The sequence below is a fragment of the Leptonychotes weddellii genome, chromosome 8 (assembly GCF_054177405.1).
Source record: "Leptonychotes weddellii isolate Sample4059 chromosome 8, ASM5417740v2, whole genome shotgun sequence".
NCBI classification, from domain to species: Eukaryota; Metazoa; Chordata; class Mammalia; order Carnivora; family Phocidae; genus Leptonychotes; species Leptonychotes weddellii.
Genome location: NC_138376.1, coordinates 122,700,382 through 122,718,180, shown reverse-complemented (window position 1 = coordinate 122,718,180; position 17,799 = coordinate 122,700,382). Strand labels below are relative to the sequence as shown.

Genomic DNA, 17,799 nt, shown 5'->3' with positions numbered 1-17,799 from the left:
GTGGCTCCTCATGTGTTTGCCCTTTACTATTGTTTCTGAAAGTGCACGTAGTTCACGGTGCTTTTTCCATTTTTGCAAACTCAAATTAGAAACTGGGGCAAGATGCACGATTTCTGGGCAGCATTTGTTACTCTTTGTGTGTTTAAAAGTAGAATTATGCAACTGTAAGCCATTCTTACTCATGTCGATTAATTCATTGTTCATTAGGGGTTTCATTCTTATGACAATAAAATTCAAGATAATTAGAAACTTGCCTATTTAAAACGAGAGACTGAATATATAAATATACATAAATATATAAATACATATATGGCCAGACCATATATAAAAACTTACAATCTCTGGGAATCACCCCAGGAAGCCAGCTTGCTTGAAGTCAGACTGCTATCCCCAGCGATGATTCAGGAAGTCAAACAATAACCTCTGTAATAATTGGCCCCAAATGGTGAGGCCTTGATTAACAACTAACAGCACCTCTAATGTTTGTCCCTACTTCCAGTTTAGGAGCAGCCAGGAAAAGCCAAATACGCACCCGTAAGCCATCACATGGATGCCCTGCTCCAAGTGAGCTGCCTCCAGCGCCCACAGCCCACAGCTCCCCCGTGCCCACAGCCTCCCACAGTGCACACCGGAAGCCAGTCCTTCCTTCCCTAAGAAGCCTGCCTTGGGGTCTCTGCCAAAGTGCAAGTGATGGTGGCCGACTCCCTTATGACAGCAAGTGCTGAATCAATAGCCTTTGCTTGTCCTTGTATGGTTGGTCTTTATTTCCACAAAAGTGAAAAAAGAACCTCCAGATCATCTTGAGGCAACCCTGACCCCTGGGCTGTCTCCCTGGAACCGATGCGCACACTGTGGCGTCTCCCCGGGGGCACTTTTTGGGGCCCTCACCGGGGGCTTCGGAGCCTCCCAGGAAAACACAGTGAGCCCGGGCCCCCCTTCCATGCAGGCAGTCCCCTAGGTGGCTGCCAGCTTTTAGGGGCTCCCCGGGGACATTATTTGTTATCTGACTTTTAGGTCAGATGAATATTCTCAGCCCTTGGATCTCTATTTTTGGCAACTGAAGTGACAAGAAGCCTCCCCCCTCCCTTTTTTTTTTTTTGGCAAGACCTCAGGAGAGACAGTTACTTTTGTATATCACCTACCCAGCCAGTTGGGAGTTTTATTTATGACATTGCTGTATATGAACTCCTAACTGCCGGAGGGCACAGACCTCAGCATGGTGCCCAGTGCAATCCACTGTCTTCAACCCAGATAAATGCCTGGTTGGTCGAAAGAGGTTCTCTTCTCTAAACTGAGTGAAAGATTTCTAGGACCACCAATTAAATGGGAGGCAGAACCTCAAAGTATTAATTAGGAACAGAAGATAAGCTAGGTCAGAATGAGTCTGGCATCCCCAGTCTGTTGTTTTAAGAAGACTGTATTTACATAAGTTAGAATTGCAAATTGAACAAGGTAAATGTTTGCATTTTGGTTGGTTGTGGTGGACAAGAGTTCATTTGCGTTTCAATCAGCTTGGCTTTGGGAGGAAGTACGCTGTAAAAACAAAACACAACTCTACACCTTTGCAATTCAGCAAACATACTTCAGACTCAAGCGAGGGTCTGGTCTCTCTTACCTACTTGAGCAGAAGCAAAGTAGATCTTTTATTCTAGCGGAATAGGGAGGAAAGAAACCTGCTTTAAGTTTTCCATAAAATTCAGAGACGCACAGAATTCTGAAGTTGGGAAGAATCTGGAGAGCATCAGTCCAATTTCACAAAGCCTATTTCCCCCTTGTGCCATTGATCCTAAAAGATGTTCCCTTAACATAGGATTCCAAGGGCAGAAAATTTGGGAAACACTGCACGGAATTTCTTCCCCTTAGTGGTCACTATGCATAGCACATGAGCCTATGGAAGTAAAGGAAGCCTGTTTTACTTAATCAATGTGCACAATTACTGCAGAAATATGGAATATCCTAAATATTGGGAAATATTTAGTCCAATCTCATTTTTTAGTTAAGCAAAATGAAGCCCAGAGTTGAGTGGACTGCCAAAGTTGCACACTCTTGGTGACGGACTCAGGACCTGCGCCCTAGATCTCCTGGCTTTCATAGTACCCTATCCTGCCTCTCCATGCTCCCCGGGCCGGCGACTCACCCACCCTCCCAGCTATTCTCACTGACCTAAAATTCTTTTCACACGGTTCGTGGAGTATTATCACTACTTGACGAAAATGAGACCCGTGACCCAGCCATTCCCAAGGGCTTTCCATTCAAGCCCGGTCTCAGAACTCTCTCCTCCAAAGGCACACACACATAGACAGATTGTGTGCACAGCACTGTTTGTTAAGGAGATAAATACTTTAGGAGTTTTTAATAAAATAAAAACTGTTTCTAAGAAAAATGGCTAAATCCTGCTGGTTTGCCCCTAATCCCTTACTGGTAACCAGGTCACAGCTGAACAGCACGGAGCGCCTCCCAGTGGAGATGGCCAGGAGTGCACCGGGTACCAGGGCTGAGGGGGGCTGAAGCATTTGGGAGACCAGGCCCCTGGCAGAGCACTTTACTACTCTGTGGGGAGGAGGAAGTGGAGGAGGAGGAGGAAGTCTGGAGCACCTTAGAGCACAGAGCGGCCTCCAGGAGACCCCTGTGCAGGACGGTTTGCGTCGGGCCCTTCTCCCCTGCAGTTGTCTGCTCTGCTCCTGGGGGAGGGTCAGAGATCAACTCTCTCCTTCCCTCAGGAGGGTGGCTGGTGTGGAAAATTCTGACAATACTGTTCTTCCTAGTTCTTCTCTTTGACCAGATCCCTTTTCAACCCCTCTGTCGGTGACCTTCCTGTCCCCTATGTCACTTCCCCCTAAGTCCAGGCGGATCTTTCTTGCTGGCTCCTCAGGTTCCCTGATGAAAGGTCAGCTCAACTGAAGAGTTGGCCTCTCTTCTTTCAATTTTGACTGAGTTTCTTCTTACTTCCTCTTGGATGAACTGATATGCAGGTCAGGGGTCTGGACAAGATGAACACGTGTTTGGAGCATCATATCCCTCCTGGAAGACTGACTGCAAAGGATGAAGGGAGCTGAAGGCAGCCGTCAGGGACAGCGTGCAGCCCTGTCCTGGGTGGGGGTATGGCATCTGTTTTCCTGGAAGGGCAGATTTCCACGCCGGGCACTGGCTTCCACTCACCAGGACTCAGTACGTGTTCTGTCATTTATAAAGCTCACAGGAGGCTTCCAGGAGGAACTGGGGTTTGGCTGCTCTGAGATTTGCTCCTGGCTCTCTTTCAACCCCGCCTGGCTTTGAGCAAAGTCGCTTAGGATTTCTACCTGGGATTTCCCCACCTCTTCACTGGGACCAAACCTGCCCACAAAGGGTTGGAGAGGAGGGAATTACGACAACACGAGGGCATACGTTAGCACTGTGGCTTGCAGAACTTGCTGTTATTTATAATGGAGTCGGGTTGCTGGTGTCATTTTTACCTTTGTTTTATTTTGGGTTATTACACGCATAGCCATGGATTCTTGCTTTGTGCCGTGTAGCTAGAAGACTTTAGCTAATTAAGTTATTTTCAGCTGTTATCTATACAGTGTACTAAGAACTTAAAAAAGCACCAGATTCCATATAAAAGTCTCTTGGTACAGATGCACTCATCTGTATCAATCTCGCTGGTGTTTCGAAGTTCTGTTTTTGAATCTAAGCTTACTAGTTCTTTATTTCAGAATGATGACTCACATTTTTCAAGCACAATCTCAAGAGATCCACACCATGAAAAATACGACACTAGGAGCCGAGATCGCTGGGTTAGCGGAGCCAGCATCCTGGGCCACTGTCTCAGCCCTCGAGGGAGGCCGGCTGGCTGCAGAGTTTCACCTTCACTGCTTCTGGCCACTGGCAGGCAAAATCCACCCAATGAGCCACAGCCCAGGAGCTGAGTGGGTCACTGGACTGGGGTCTGGTCCAATGGTTTCCTGGGGACATTGCCGTCTGGGAATGGTTTGTGGAGAAATTTGGCTGATCCCCTCAAAAGACTGTCGGGCCCACTCTCCCTCAGTCTTCCAGGAGTTCAGCACCTGCTGGAAGTGTGGGTTGGAAAAGAGTTCTGAGTTCATCCCATGGGTGGGAAGCCCTGGAAGCAGCGGTGAGACCCACTGGCGTGTCGCTGATGGGACAGAAGGAAGGCTAACCCCACATGGCCCAAGAGGGGACAGAGATCCCGAGAGCTCGTAAATGGAACGCTATGCAGCTTTTAGAGCAAATTCCCTTCCCAACTGGCTTGGGATCCAGGGTCAGCAAACGAACCAAGTGGTGCTAGAAAGACTTCCATGCTGCTGGATGTGAGGACTTGGTTGGCATTGGTCATTCCAGTGGAATGAATGGAGACAGTCTCTTCCTGTCAGAGGAATGTTTTCTCTCAAGGTTTAAAGAAGTTAAACCTCATACTGGTAAGAAATCACAATCCTAGGACTTCAGGGCCTATTGCAGTCCACGCAGGTACTCGAGGGAAACAGGACTCAGAGGACACGGTAGGGCTCAAGCACAGAAAGAAATGAGTTCTCAAAGACAATCCTTCTCCTTACAGGAGTCCATCGCATGTTTGTATCTCAAGTACTGTGATGTCTGGGCTGCTTGCCTTTTAGCTGGGGAAAGAAAATATAATACTGGTAGAGTCTTGGTTCCATGATACTAGACATGAAAAGAACAGAGATGAAGGATTTCTCCTTTTAATGACAGGGACTGTACCCCCTACTGGGTGAAGTGTTAGATTCTGATAGGTGGTTCAGAGAAGACCCTCAAGATGACACCTGGGGAGGCAGAAAACGCTGAGTTAATTTGTGAGAAAGGAGAAATCACAGACCATTTGAATGAATTGGAGGCCAAACCTAAAGGAGACACGGTGACCCTTGGTTCCCTGCACACGATGGGGAATGGAGTCAGCACTGGCCATCCTCTATTTTGGAGAAAAGTGGAAAGAGAAAGGGCGGGGTTCTCTCCACATCCTCGTGGTTGAAGTGGCCAGCACGACTGAGAAGGCAACCTCAGTAGTAGTTTGAGGTCCTGCTATGGGGCCAGCCTTTATCGTCCAAGCTCCCCCCACCTTGTCTGGGGATGAGGGGCTGCAGGCTTGCACGCACTGAAAATGCTGCAGAACCACTGCACTGAGAAAGGGTCCAGAATAGCGCAGAAGCTAAATGGCAAATGGGATATCTGAATTGCTGATTCCAATCACTTTGGGAAAAAGAATGTATTTCATATGCTAAAAAGTGCTTTGAAAAGTATTTGGACGGCATCCTGAGAGGTGGCTAAGGTTTAATAAATTCATTAAACTAGGAACAAGTCTTGAAGCTGCACTGAAGGCTCCCATGAGTCGAGGGGGGTGGCTCGGACATCCCCTAAAGCACAGAGAACCCACTCCTTGCAGAGCGAGGGGACCTGAAAGCAGGAGATCCAGAAAGAGGAAACAGAAGGGATGAGGCAAAAGTATTTTTACACCTGACATCCAGTTTCCTGCTGGAGTCCTGCTTCTACACTGCGGCACCCTCTATTATTCAAAGCTATCAGTCTAACAGGAACTTTAAGAAACAACCCTGTCCTTCATGTGGATGGCGGTTTCGGATACGAAACAGTGCACTGAGCAGAATGTTTCCAAGATAGGCAGAAGAACAAATCCACATAGACCTGCTCCTTTGTGATGCCCCCCTACCCGCCCCACCCCCATAAGTGATAGAGGCCTAGAGCTGCATGTGCCACTTACTGACGGCTCAAAAATGAGCATTCACTCTCAGCTGGTGGGAGGATGAGCTCACCGCCTGATGGGTGAGGGCAGCCCACCTACGCTGCCTGTTTTTGCAGAAAACTGTCAATAGCTCGTAACTCATTACAGGCAAATTATCACAAAACACCAGGGTGGAAGCTGGGCATAAACTAGGTCTGTTCATTAAAGTGACCCAGAAATCGTGGATTCTATTTCATAATTGGTTTTTTCTATGGAATCCAGAAGTCATTTCAGCCTTTCAACGCTTCCGTTTTCTTCTGAAAGGAAGGCAAAAGACATCTACTTTATAGTGGAATTTAGAGATTTAGCTGTGCATTCTTGGAGCAGTGGGATGCAACCTCCATGAAGCAGTCATTTCTCCGCAACGAATTTTTGGGGCTAGGGGAGGAGAACTGAGCCGATCCCCTATTCTTTTAACGATGCCAGGAAAAGAACACTGAATGCAAGGATAAACATAGAATGACTCCTTTTCAAAATAAGTTGAAGGGACTTACTACATTTTCTTACCAGAGCTTTAGAAATAAATCACTCTGGAAACACTGACTCACACCGAATGGCCCCAAAGCGGACCTGGGGCTGCTGGAGAAGGCAATCCTACACATGGGTCCTTAGCACAGACCCAGCTACAGCATGGATGTCACGGTCTGGGTCCCTTGCTTTTGTGAGGGGAGGGAAAGAAGGAGTTTGTTTTTGGCCAGGTCTCCTTGCTACCTGGTTTAAGTAATGGAGACAGAATGAATATTAACTTGAAGTTCACAACCTTTCATAATACAACGAAATATGTTTTGATTCTTAGACATAGTTCAGGTCATTTAGTGTTGTAGGACTACTACTATTTAAATCGCAAGTCTGTAGTCCTGTGATTGTTTTAAAACTTAATGCATGAGAGGTGACAATGGTTTTGGTTGTCTTCTGAAGTCTGAGCGATCGCATCTACTCTCATCTCTGAGAAAACCAAAAGGGTAGCTGTGTAAATGTGCACGTGAACTAAAGTGTTTACAGATGAGCATCCTATGGCCTCCGAGTCCCTGCCTCCCTCAGAGAGAGGTCAGAGGGAACTCTAGATCAGAGCAAGGACGTGCACGAAGACTCATCAGGAAAAACAACAATTAACAGTTATATGAGCACTGAGAGCGGAGTTGCTCAAAACCTGGTTTTATTGTTTCCTACGAAGTAACAAAGAAGGTGTCAGTGTATCTAGCATCTTTGATCTCGTAGGTGCTAGGCCAGATGGATCCTGAACTGGTCCTCTTTAGAAAACAAGAAAAACAAAACAAACTCATCAAAAAGACAGCACAACCCTGACCTCTCAAAAACAGTAATGAGGGTAAGAATCCCAAGGTGTCCAGGCAGCACTGGCAGTAACCCAGGGCTCGAAGGGACAACTGGGAGGATGGTGGGTCATGCCAATGGAGAGCGGTGATGCTTTCTCAGAGGACTCAAGACCCACACCTCAATTCGGCACACAAGTAATTTTTTTTTTTTTTGATCTGCAAAATTTTATTAAGCAATAGCTGGACAACTTTTACAACTTCAAATCATCAAGAAAAAAATAAGGAGATTAATCCATCTCAATAATAAAGACAGAAAATAATTTGGACAAACCACGTCATTTTGAATGCAAACCATTAATGCCTTCTAGAATACCTCCCACACAATCTAATACACAAAATACATCAGAAGAGAGGCAAATAGGGGTGAGCTTGTTAGAATGCAAGTGGGAATCTCAACAGATCTTGCTTGGAAAGTAAAACAAAGCAGGATGCTGGAACTGAAAAACAAAGCAACACGGGTGGGACTGAGGCGCACACAGCAGCGTGCTATTCCCAAGGTTTGGATAAGAACATGCTGGTGGTCTGGTTTGGTCTGGGACCTGTGCACCTGCATCGTGCACTTACAGTTTAAAAAAAAAAAGAAAGAAAAGAAAAAGAAAATGCCAGCAGTAATAAACTCAGAAATCACGTCCAAATTTACAGTACCAAAATAACGCATTTATAAACAAATGCAAAAACAATACCCCTTTGGTAAATAATACAGTGCCTTTTTCAGTCAAACGCATAACCCATGCTTTTCTACAACACGAAAAAAAATTTATCTACAACAAACAATGAGATCTTAGAACCCTACCCCTCCCTTTTAAAAGAACTTGTAAACAGAAAATATTGGTACAAGTTACAAGGAAATTGCACAAAGCCAAATAAATGAAAACAAAATAAGCCACAACCCTTCAGAGTTTCCATCAGCCGGAGCTAAGGGAATACAGATGGTGACGGGATCTGAGTTGTGTGCCATGACAAAATCCCAGGAACTCAAAGAACAGTTTTGACACATTTTGTCTCGACTCACTTTGTTCACAACTATGGACTTGGCCAAGGGATGGATGGCCCACACAGGGACACGACGGGTTCCTTTCAAAAAATCTTTTCAACTTGCAGATAGTGAACACTGCAGAACACACTCAAGAATTCCAACCAGCCTGGGCATAGACTCCTTGGTTCTTTTTTCAAACCACTCTATGGTTTGTGGGGGCATATGGTGACTTATTTTAGGGCTGTTCTCCAGGGCGTCCACTGAGCAGAGCACACGCATGGGGAGGCTCCCGCTGAAACTGGTGCTTTTGTGTGATTTTAGGAGAACAGACACCATTCCAAAAGCATTTGTTTCTAGAGGTGAACCTGCTAAAGGTTATTTTAAATGCATGGGCTTACATTCACGAGATAGATCATTAATGCCGGAAAAGAAATACTTCTCTATAAAAAGGCAATGATTTTGAAACATACCTTCCAAGTTTGTACAGTGGAATGAGGACCCGGTCACATTTTGAGCCTCAGGCTGTTAGAGCTGGACAGGAGTTGAGAATTTTGTCCAGGCCAGGTTGTCCCTTTCATTTTACAGATGCACAAATGGAAGCCCAAGGTCACCCTCCAACTTCGTGGCAGAGCAGGCTTGCCCCCAGGATTGAGAGGATTACAAGATGAACATACATGTTTTTGCATGGCCTCACTGGACACTCAACTGGGGAGCGATGGACACGGGGGGAAAAGACTAACCGGCAAAACCCTGACTTACGCGGCCATCAGAGCCTCGGCATTTTCCTGCTTCCTTGGCACCAATTTTTCTTAGGATATACATTCAGTGGATATACTGTACACAAATCTGTGCCTTTGGTTTGATGAGGTTAGAGTTGAAACAAATTTAAAATTGGTTTTTATGTTTGTTAATACACTGCTTCCCTCGACAAGGCATGGATTCTTTATGGAGTTGACTGGGCTGATGGTTTTAAATGCAGAGGTTCCATGAGGTATCTTAATATTCATAAGTTGCTATTAATAAACATGAAGCATGTAGAATTCTGCTGTTTAAAGTACTGACTTTAGCAGTATTTAATAAATTGAGACTGAACGAAAACGATTTTTAAAATAAGTGGAACCATCACCGTCAACTTCAAAGACACCACGTCACGAGCGCTGCAGACCTGGAAGTATGAGCTGCATGAGCTCGTTTCCTCCTTTGGGCCAGAGTACGGAGCTGGGCACCTGCTGTCCCTCAGGTCTGCAAACCTCCCCGGACCAGGCCTCTGCCTTCACGTGCGGAAAAGGCCTGCCTTTTGGGGAGTGAGCCCAGAATTGAGAAAGTTCAGTTATTTGCTACAAATACTCACTTTCTCTTCACAAATATATCTGCAGTTTTTATACCAAGGATTTCTCCCTATATTTGCTTAGTAAGAAAAGTTCTAAAATGTATTTTTTCATGGTCTCTGTATCTTAAGAACCAATCCGAGAATCTGGAAGGTGGACACTACTTACTGACAATAAGGCCTTCCTTTGCTGCTCTCATTCCTCTTTTCATTTCGTAGCACCTTTTATTTTTAATTAAAAATAAAATGTTCAAAAGAGGGGGCAATATTATTTTAGGATATGTCAGCTCAAAGAAATCGACTTCTTTGTATATAATCAATACCAAAGAATGTAAAAAAAAAAAAAAAAATTACCTTTAAAGGACTAATGGGAATTTTTTCCCAATTAGAAAAGTTACAAATTGTCCAGCAAAAAAACCTTCTATCATATCCTCTTTATTTCTCGCAGCAAAGTATGCTGCTACCAAATAACTCATTACAAACACACTATTTTTCTAAATAAATAAAATGGGCATAGCTCACCAGTACATAGTAACAAAATAATTCCTAAGAACACTATTAAAGCAAGATAAATAATCTCTTGGACAACAAAACAGGGGAACTGCATTTAAATTATTTTAGAAATAGGCCATAACCATTATTGCACAACTAATAATAAGCACTGAAACATCTTACCAAGCTACAAAAACTCCTATAAAAGAATTATATAATTCTGAATACATTGCTAAATTCTTTCTCAAAGAATTTACCCACAAAGAATCAGGTTCAGTATTTTAAAATATAAGATGGAAAACTTGGATGTTAGGTGGGAGATGTCTTCATCTGTGTTTCTTCAGGGTTTGGAGAGAATGGTGAGTGATGTCGTCTTGCTGTGGGGAAGGAATGGGCCAGTTTCTTTTCTAGTTTTTAAACCAAAACAAGGAATGTAAAAACACATACTTTCAAAAGACTTTTCTACAGTGTCTTTCATTTGTCTGCTCCAAACAAAATCCAGATTGAGGAATCTCTGCCAGTACACAGTTCCTGTGCTCCCGCCCAAAAACATCACAGGTTTGAGCAACTGACAACAGTGAACTGGGTTTTGCTATCAGGGCTGACCCTGCCCAAAGTGTCCCCTAAGGAGGAGATGGAGGGGAAAAATAATCTCAGGGGATTTCTGGGTTTTTTTCTTTTTGGTAATTAACCAGCTGTCTTAAGTACTATAATTTTACTAATGTGTTCCCAGTGGTTTATCCAACAGTCTGTACAGTTAATAAGGAACTTTTTTTTCTCCTAGATACAACTGTGGGACTTTTTTCAAAGAGATGACTATAGCTCTATCTTTTAATACCCTGGCAAATGCTTACAATTTTGTTACATTTCTAAACTATTAGGAAACATCTCTAGTCAACTGAATTTTAATGTGGCTGAGAAGAAGAAAGGCGTGCTTTCAGATCAGTGTCCTCAGCATTTTTAGAAAGTGTGGTACACTTATCTATTGGGAAGGAGAATGACTTCTGCCACAGAAGGGGGAGGGGGCAAAGGTTGCTTTTCAGCAGGCCAGTACCTAGTGACTGCCCAAGGCGCTGGGTGACCAGGTCGCTACCCACCACACACCAGGACCGCTCCATTTCGTCTCTCCCCTTCTCCCGAAGGCAAGCCTCACTGAACCAATGGAATTCTGACACGTTCTAAAACTGGTGGGGTCTTCAACGCGGACAGCCTCCAGAGAGGAGCAGAGCCCCTGTACTACTCAAATCCCACCACGTACATCCCCCACGCATCCATGTGCAGGCGCGCCTTCCTCCCGTGTCAGCACGAGCAAACTGTATTTCTAGCCGGTAAGAGCAGCCCTGCACACAGTCCGCTTCCATGAGTCAAACCCCGCGCACCTGCCGGGACACCCTCCATCAATCCGTCACTCTGGGGAAGTAACAGGACGTGTGTGAATTCAATGTCCCCCTACAAGAACCTGTACCTTCAGGACTTTTGGTTGTCTTTTTAAAGAGTTTTTTGTTTTCACACTAGTGGTTATGATAAGGAGTAATAAAGCTAGATGTGTGGAGAATGGAGATAATGCACACTCCCTAGTCTAAAAGAACAGCAGGTGGGAAGGCAGCCTACCTTCCTTGAGGGCCCCTTGTCTTGGCAGCTGACAGAAGCAAACACAGGAGGACATTACCACAGCAACTGTGTTTCCTAAAGGAACACCAGGTGCCTCGCACCCTTTGCTTCCAAATACCACTCTTCTGCATTCTCTTTTTGTTTAAAAAGAAAGAAGAAAGAGAAACAATAAAGGATTATAAAAGCCCAAACAAATGACAACAATTAAAGGTCAGTCCCCTCTCCTGGGCCTGACAGAGTCTTCCAGTTTTGCTCTTGTCTTCTGGTCCCCGGACACCTGGGGCCCCAGGCGGCTCCTCGAGCAGCGCTGAGGAGACCTCTCTGAAAAGGCTCCTTTGCCTCTCTTTCCGCCCCATACCAGTCTATTCACTTCAGGCGCTGAGTCACGTTGGCCAGGGCAACGGCGAAGGCCTGCACAGCTGAGAAGGGGTACTGGAAGTCCAGAATGTATGCGTTGCCATCAATCCTTCCAAACTGCATCACCTGGGGTGGGGGTGGAGAGGGCAGAGAAGCGAAGACATGAAAAGAATACAAGGTGGGAAACACAACCATGTCTGTGTGGCTCCTGAGGGAAGGGGACAGCCCAGCCCAGGAGACAGGTTTGCCGACCAAGGTGACTCTGATCAAGGTTTTTTTTTTTTTTTTTTAACAAACAAACAAAATTTATTTGTTTAGATCAGACTCCCTCCAAAGGGAAAAATAGGAATACCATTCATGGTGAAACTATGTTTTTTGCTACCGGCAACACTTTTATCCCGTTCTCTGACCAGGTGCCCTAATCAGTAATTGCTCTACTATGCAGCAGAGGTGATGCAGAAACAATTCAAATAACCCTCAACTCTGGTGGGACAGCTGTCTGCTGCTGGCTAACTGGTCATTAATAAAACTCACATCTCCTTAGCAACAAATTTTCACTTTTTTCCTTTTTATATTTGTGTATGTTGTCCAATGAAATGATCTCTCTGCAAGTGAGCATTGGAACCACTAAAGGTATCTGATTCTTCACATTTGCAGCAAAGTAACGCTGCTGATTCACTGTCTTCCAAATGAGAGCTCGAGGCGCAGGGGCTGGAGGTGGTGCTGGGAGTAGGCGACCGCTGGACCATGACCAAAGCCATCTAGGCGCTGCTAGGTTGTTCTGGGCAGGGCATTCTTGTCCTGAATGTGGGGGGGCGGCAGGGTGACGGAGCTGGGACGGGGAACGGGGTATGGGATGGGGGTGAGGGGTAAGGGGAGGAGAAGGAGGCCGCGGAACGGCCACAGGCTTTGCACCCACCACCAAACTCTTGCCTACTGACACCTAACGGGCCAGGGGCGGGCGGGCGGGCGGGCAGGTGGTTCGGCGGCAGCAGGCCACCCTGATCAAGTTTCTTGATCTCACTATGAGTTTGTCAGAAATAAAGAGGGGGAGGGAACATGTTAAACATGCAGTGGGGGGAGCTCCTGGGTGGCTCAGTTGGTTAAGCGACTGCCTTAGGCTCAGGTCATGATCCCAGAGTCCGGGGATCGAGTCCCACATCGGGCTCCCTGCTCAGCGGGGAGCCTGCTTCTCCCTCTGACCCTCTCCCCTGTCATGCTGTTTCTCTCTCTCTCTCAAATAAATAAATAAAATCTTTAAAAAAAAAAAAGAGCAATGGGAAGATAATGAGCAAAAATTCAGAGCGTGGAAAGCTCCACAGGTCAAATAAAGTGGTTTCTTCACCAAGGAAACAGAAAGGAGAACGAAAAAGTATAAGGAAGAATCTATAGGCTAATAAAGGGTTAAGAGACACATCATTTGTCATGGTCAAATGTCACTGCTCAGAGAGGGATAAAACGCAGTCCGCCTCCTTCCCCTGGTGCTCATTCTCTCGAGCTTGCCTTCCTTTGTCGTTTCAGTACTTACTGTGACCACATTATATTACCACATAACATGATGTATATATATTTATTTGTTTATGGTCTTTCTACCAAAAATGGAAGACAGGGACAGGGACTTTCTCTATTTTCCTCAAGGCTCTAGTTTCAGTGCTTGGAGCAAGGCTGGCAAACTCTCTGTGAAGGGCTGATGATAAATGTTTTAGGCTTTGTAGCTCACAGGGTCTTTGCCACAACTCTAAACCCGTTGTAGGACAAAAGCAGCCTTAGCCAATATTTAAGTGGATGCGCATGGCTGTGTTCCAATAAAACGTTATTTATAGAAAGAGGCAGCAGGTCGGACGGTCTGTGGGCCACCGTTTGCCAACTCCTGGCTCAGAGGATCGCCAGGCATATAGCAGGTGCTCAGTAAATGTCTGTTGAGTGAATTAATGAAAATGAGGTTTAAATATGCGAGGTGAAGAGGTGTGTTCCCAGAACGACAGCTACGCAGCGGGATTGGAGCCACCCTTTCAGGCTGTAGCAGGAAGAACTGACAAATCGCCCAACGTGTAATGTATGGAGAGAGGATTTACATCACGCCAGAGAATCAGGGAATGACTTAGTCATAAATACACAGAAATAAGCAAACAAACACTGGCTAATTATCATGTCTAGGGAAAGAAAGACTAGACAATAAAAAAGGAAATATAATTAAGCCATAATCTGTGGCTCAGCTATAAATCATATATATTGGCATAATGAGATAACCAATGACTACGTAAAGTAAGAAAAGGGGGAAGTTCACATGTGTGTATGTATGGCAGTGGGGGTGAAGAAAATTAACCGTCCTATTCCTCAGGAAGAAGTCAATGCATGATGTGAAAAACTGAAAAATCAATAAACAGAAGTGGGAACACGCTCTTTACAAATACAGTGTCAAGGGGCGCCTGGGTGGCTCAGTCGGTTAAGCGGCTGCCTTTGGCTCAGGTCATGATCCTGGGGTCCTGGGATCGAGCCCCACGTCCGGCTCCCTGCTCAGTGGGGAGCCTGCTTCTCCCTCTGCCTGCCGCTCTGCCTACTTGTGCTCTCTATCTCTCTGTCAAATAAATGGATAAAAATCTTAAAAAAAAACCAAAAAAACCAAAAAACCAAATACAGTGTCAAATACCAGAAGAACCAGAGCTGGGTTTGGGAGCGGGCCGGGGGCTGGGCAGGGAGGGGCCTGCTAGTTCTCCTCCTGGATCTCGCAGAATCATCTGACTTTGAAAAATCAGTACCTGTGTTGCTCTGATGATAAGTAAATAAAAGCGAGCAATGGGCACACCATAAAGTACAACCACGACCGGCCCCACTTAAGAGACAGCAGTTGTTTTCTGTATTTCTCATTTGGCTCCTGGCAGGCCAAAGCACAGATAGCCTTCACCAGGTTTTTACCTCCCCCCCCCGCCCCCCCCCGCCCCCCATCCGACCCCCGGACCAGTCAAGACCAGAACGCAGCAATTCTGGCCATGCCCCGGGACAAGCTTGCTTACCTGCCGCCCCTCCAGCTCAATCTGGAAGTTCTTGGCCGATTCCTGGGTCACCCGCCCCCCGAAGTCCAGCTGGTACACCTGGGTGGCTTCGTTCCACAGAGGCTGCTTGTTGGCCATGACATACACGAAGCCCTGGCTGCCCAGCCGCCCATCCTCCTTCTCGCTGGCTTTCCGGCACTTGAACTCTTCCAGCTCACTGGCCGTCCTCAGGCTCCGCTTGCTCTTCCAGCCCTTCTTGCTGCCCTGGCTCTGGTTCATCAGCTCGTCCCCGCTGATGAACAGCTCGGGCTCGCTCTCCGAGCTGTCCTGGAACTCATTCGTCTTGTTCAATTTCTTTGACTTCAGTTGGTCTTTCTGACTCTTCACTTTCTTCTTCTCTCTCCCCAGGCGGGGGCTGGAGATCAGGGAATTAAAGTCACTCAAAGTCCGTGCCTCCTTCTTCACTTTGCCCTCCGTGATGGCCTGAACATTTCCTTCCTCTGCTCGGCTGTCCAGGCGCTTCCGGTTCTTCTTGCCGAACTTCTCTGTCCGCTGGGGGACTGGGCTCTCCGTCAGGGAGAGGACTTCTTGGAAGTTGTCTGTGGTCTCTACCATCACCTCGGTACCCAAGTGGCTTTGGAGGTCGGTGGGCGGTGGGGACACGAGGGGCTTCTCTACCACCAGGTGAGCCTTGGGGGGGAGAGTGCCCTGGGGGCTTTGCATGGGCGGGCAAGGGCTGTAGGAACCCCAGGGGTGCAAGGCGATGGGCGGCAGCTGTAAACTCGAGCAGGTGCTGCTTCCCGGATACATGGGGGGCAGGGTGCAGTACGAGAGGCTGGGTGGGTAGGCAGGCTGCAGAACCACTGCTGACTCCTGCGGTGCAAATGGTGCAGGGGACAGGGCATCTTTTGGGGAGCAGGGAGTCTGCACTCCCGGCAAAGGGGGTGTGTTATAGCTTCCTGGATATGGCATCCCCATCCCATAGCCTGTTTGGAAAGTGGCAGTAGGACTGGCCGGAGACTTCGGGGAGACGAAGGACACTCGGGACACGTCCAGGTGCTGGCTCTGACCTACTGTAAGAGGGGGCAGTTTCAGGGGGGTGGGCACTGCAGTCTGTGCTGTCCTTTCCTGAGGAACCCAGATGTCCTCCCCCAGCACGGGGTCCCACTGGTAAGGGGGTGGCCGTTTGATGGCCACAGCAGCTTCGGGCAGCGCGGGGTGCCTCAGGGGCTTCTCCAGCTGACAGTGCTGGGCCAGCGCCTCGTCCTCGGTGAAGGCCGAGTTCACGTAGTCGGCGCGCTCTCGGGCGCCGTCGGGCGGGCTCAGGAGGCTGTAGGACGACTGCGAGGTCAGCGGGGAGGAGCTGGCGGCGTGCGCTCCCCCGGCGCCCGGCTCGGGCCGCCCCCCCGTCCCCCCGCCGCTGCACTGGCTGCAGGTGTACACGGCTGGCGGCGACCGCGCCGGGAACTGCGCCGGGAACTGCGCCGCGCCCTTGGGCTTGGGCGGGTGCTGCGGCGGGGCCCGCGGGGGCTCGGCCAGCTGCGCCGCCTTGAGCGCCACCTCGCGGTTGTTCCTGCGCAGCGTGGCGTGGATGAGACTGTCGGGCCTCTGGGCCGCGCCCCGTCCGGGCACAAGCGGGCCGGCGATTTCGGGGTACGGGGGTGGGTCTCCTGTCGGGATGGAGTAGCGTGGGACCGTCAGGCGGTTCAGGGTCGCACTGGTGCAGGGCTGGGGGACCTTCTTCTCGGTGGCGGTGAGCCTCAGCGTGGCCGAACTGCCCGGACCGGGGAGGGTGTAGGTGTTCTGGGAGCAGAGCATCCGCGTCCGAGGCCGGCACACCTCCTCCACGTTGCCGCTGCTGTCAAAGGTGGTGATCCTCTCATAGCCCAGGGGCGTCTGGTAATGTGCCACGGTGGAGTACAGCGAGAAATCGCCCTTCTTCAGGCACGTGTCCACCGGGGGCTGCGGGGGCGGCAGCGGGGGCGGCGGCGCTGCCGTGGTGGGGGCAGCAGGGATGGTTCCCGGGTAGGGGGGTGGGGGGTTCATCTTCGCCACCTGGACCTCCTGTGGGGCACTGAACACCACTGCGTCCCCTTCGGCAGCCAGCTGCGGCACTGGCCGCAGGGCCTTGGCCGACTTCTGCAGGTGCTCATGGTCCCGGTCTCCGTGGTCCACCACGGACAGCTGGATCGCCCCCTGCACGGGCGGCGGCAGGGACAGCTGAGCAGGGTTCGGGATGATGCGGCCCATCTCCACACCTCCGAAGATCACCTGTCCAGGGTTGGAGTAGCGGTTGGAGACGGGGTACTGGGTGGCACTGTCGCTTCCCTGCTCCGATGTCCCCACTGCCGTGGTCTGATTGGTCAGGACGTCCAGCTGCACATTCTGGTTGGCCAGCAGGGACTGCACCAAGCCTATGCTCTGAGTGGGGGACATAGCCTGGGCCGAGCTGTGGATGGGTGCGATAGGGATGTTCACTGTGCACGGCGGGTTGTTCTCGGGCACACCAGAAGCTCCCGTCACTGGAAGGAAAAGAGAAAAATGAACTGCTTCCAGAACAAGGCCGTGAAACTGGGTCAGAATAAGTGATACAGCGACTAATCAACTCATCCAGTCCTTTTGCTACAAAATGCAATTGCTGTAGATGGAGATGAGTTTGCTTGGGGAAGCTAGACCTTTCACACAAGTTATACACAGTCCCTCTAAGGTTTCTGGAAGGACACAGGCAAAGCTTTTCAATGAATATACTTTCGCACCTTCCGAATTTGGTACCTAAATGGTACCATGGCTCATAACTTAACGTTGTTGTTTTTTTTTAATTTTTATTTATTTTTATTTTTTAATACTTAACTGTTTAAAGATGCTTTTTTACCATGAATTCATAAAACGGCCCACTCTTTTATGCAAGAAGAGAACTATGGTATATAGCATGACACTCCACTGAGCACTCATAATGCCTAGGG

The 17,799-nt window shown here is 48.2% G+C and overlaps 1 protein-coding gene across 11 annotated transcripts in view; it reads right to left on the bottom strand.

Annotated features, from left to right (window-relative positions):
* Positions 1 to 7,802: 7,802 nt before the first annotated feature.
* The window catches only part of TULP4 (TUB like protein 4), a 227,238-nt gene continuing 217,241 nt past the window's right edge, over positions 7,803 to 17,799 (bottom strand). For all 11 annotated transcript variants that reach the window (XM_081829212.1, XM_081829213.1, XM_081829211.1 and 8 more), the window contains 2 exons: positions 14,858 to 17,358; positions 7,803 to 11,969 (listed from right to left, as the gene is read on the bottom strand). In XM_081829212.1, the coding sequence (XP_081685338.1) occupies positions 11,853 to 11,969; positions 14,858 to 17,358 (2,618 nt within the window). In that variant the 3' untranslated portion in view covers positions 7,803 to 11,852. The remainder of the gene's footprint in view (positions 11,970 to 14,857; positions 17,359 to 17,799) is intronic.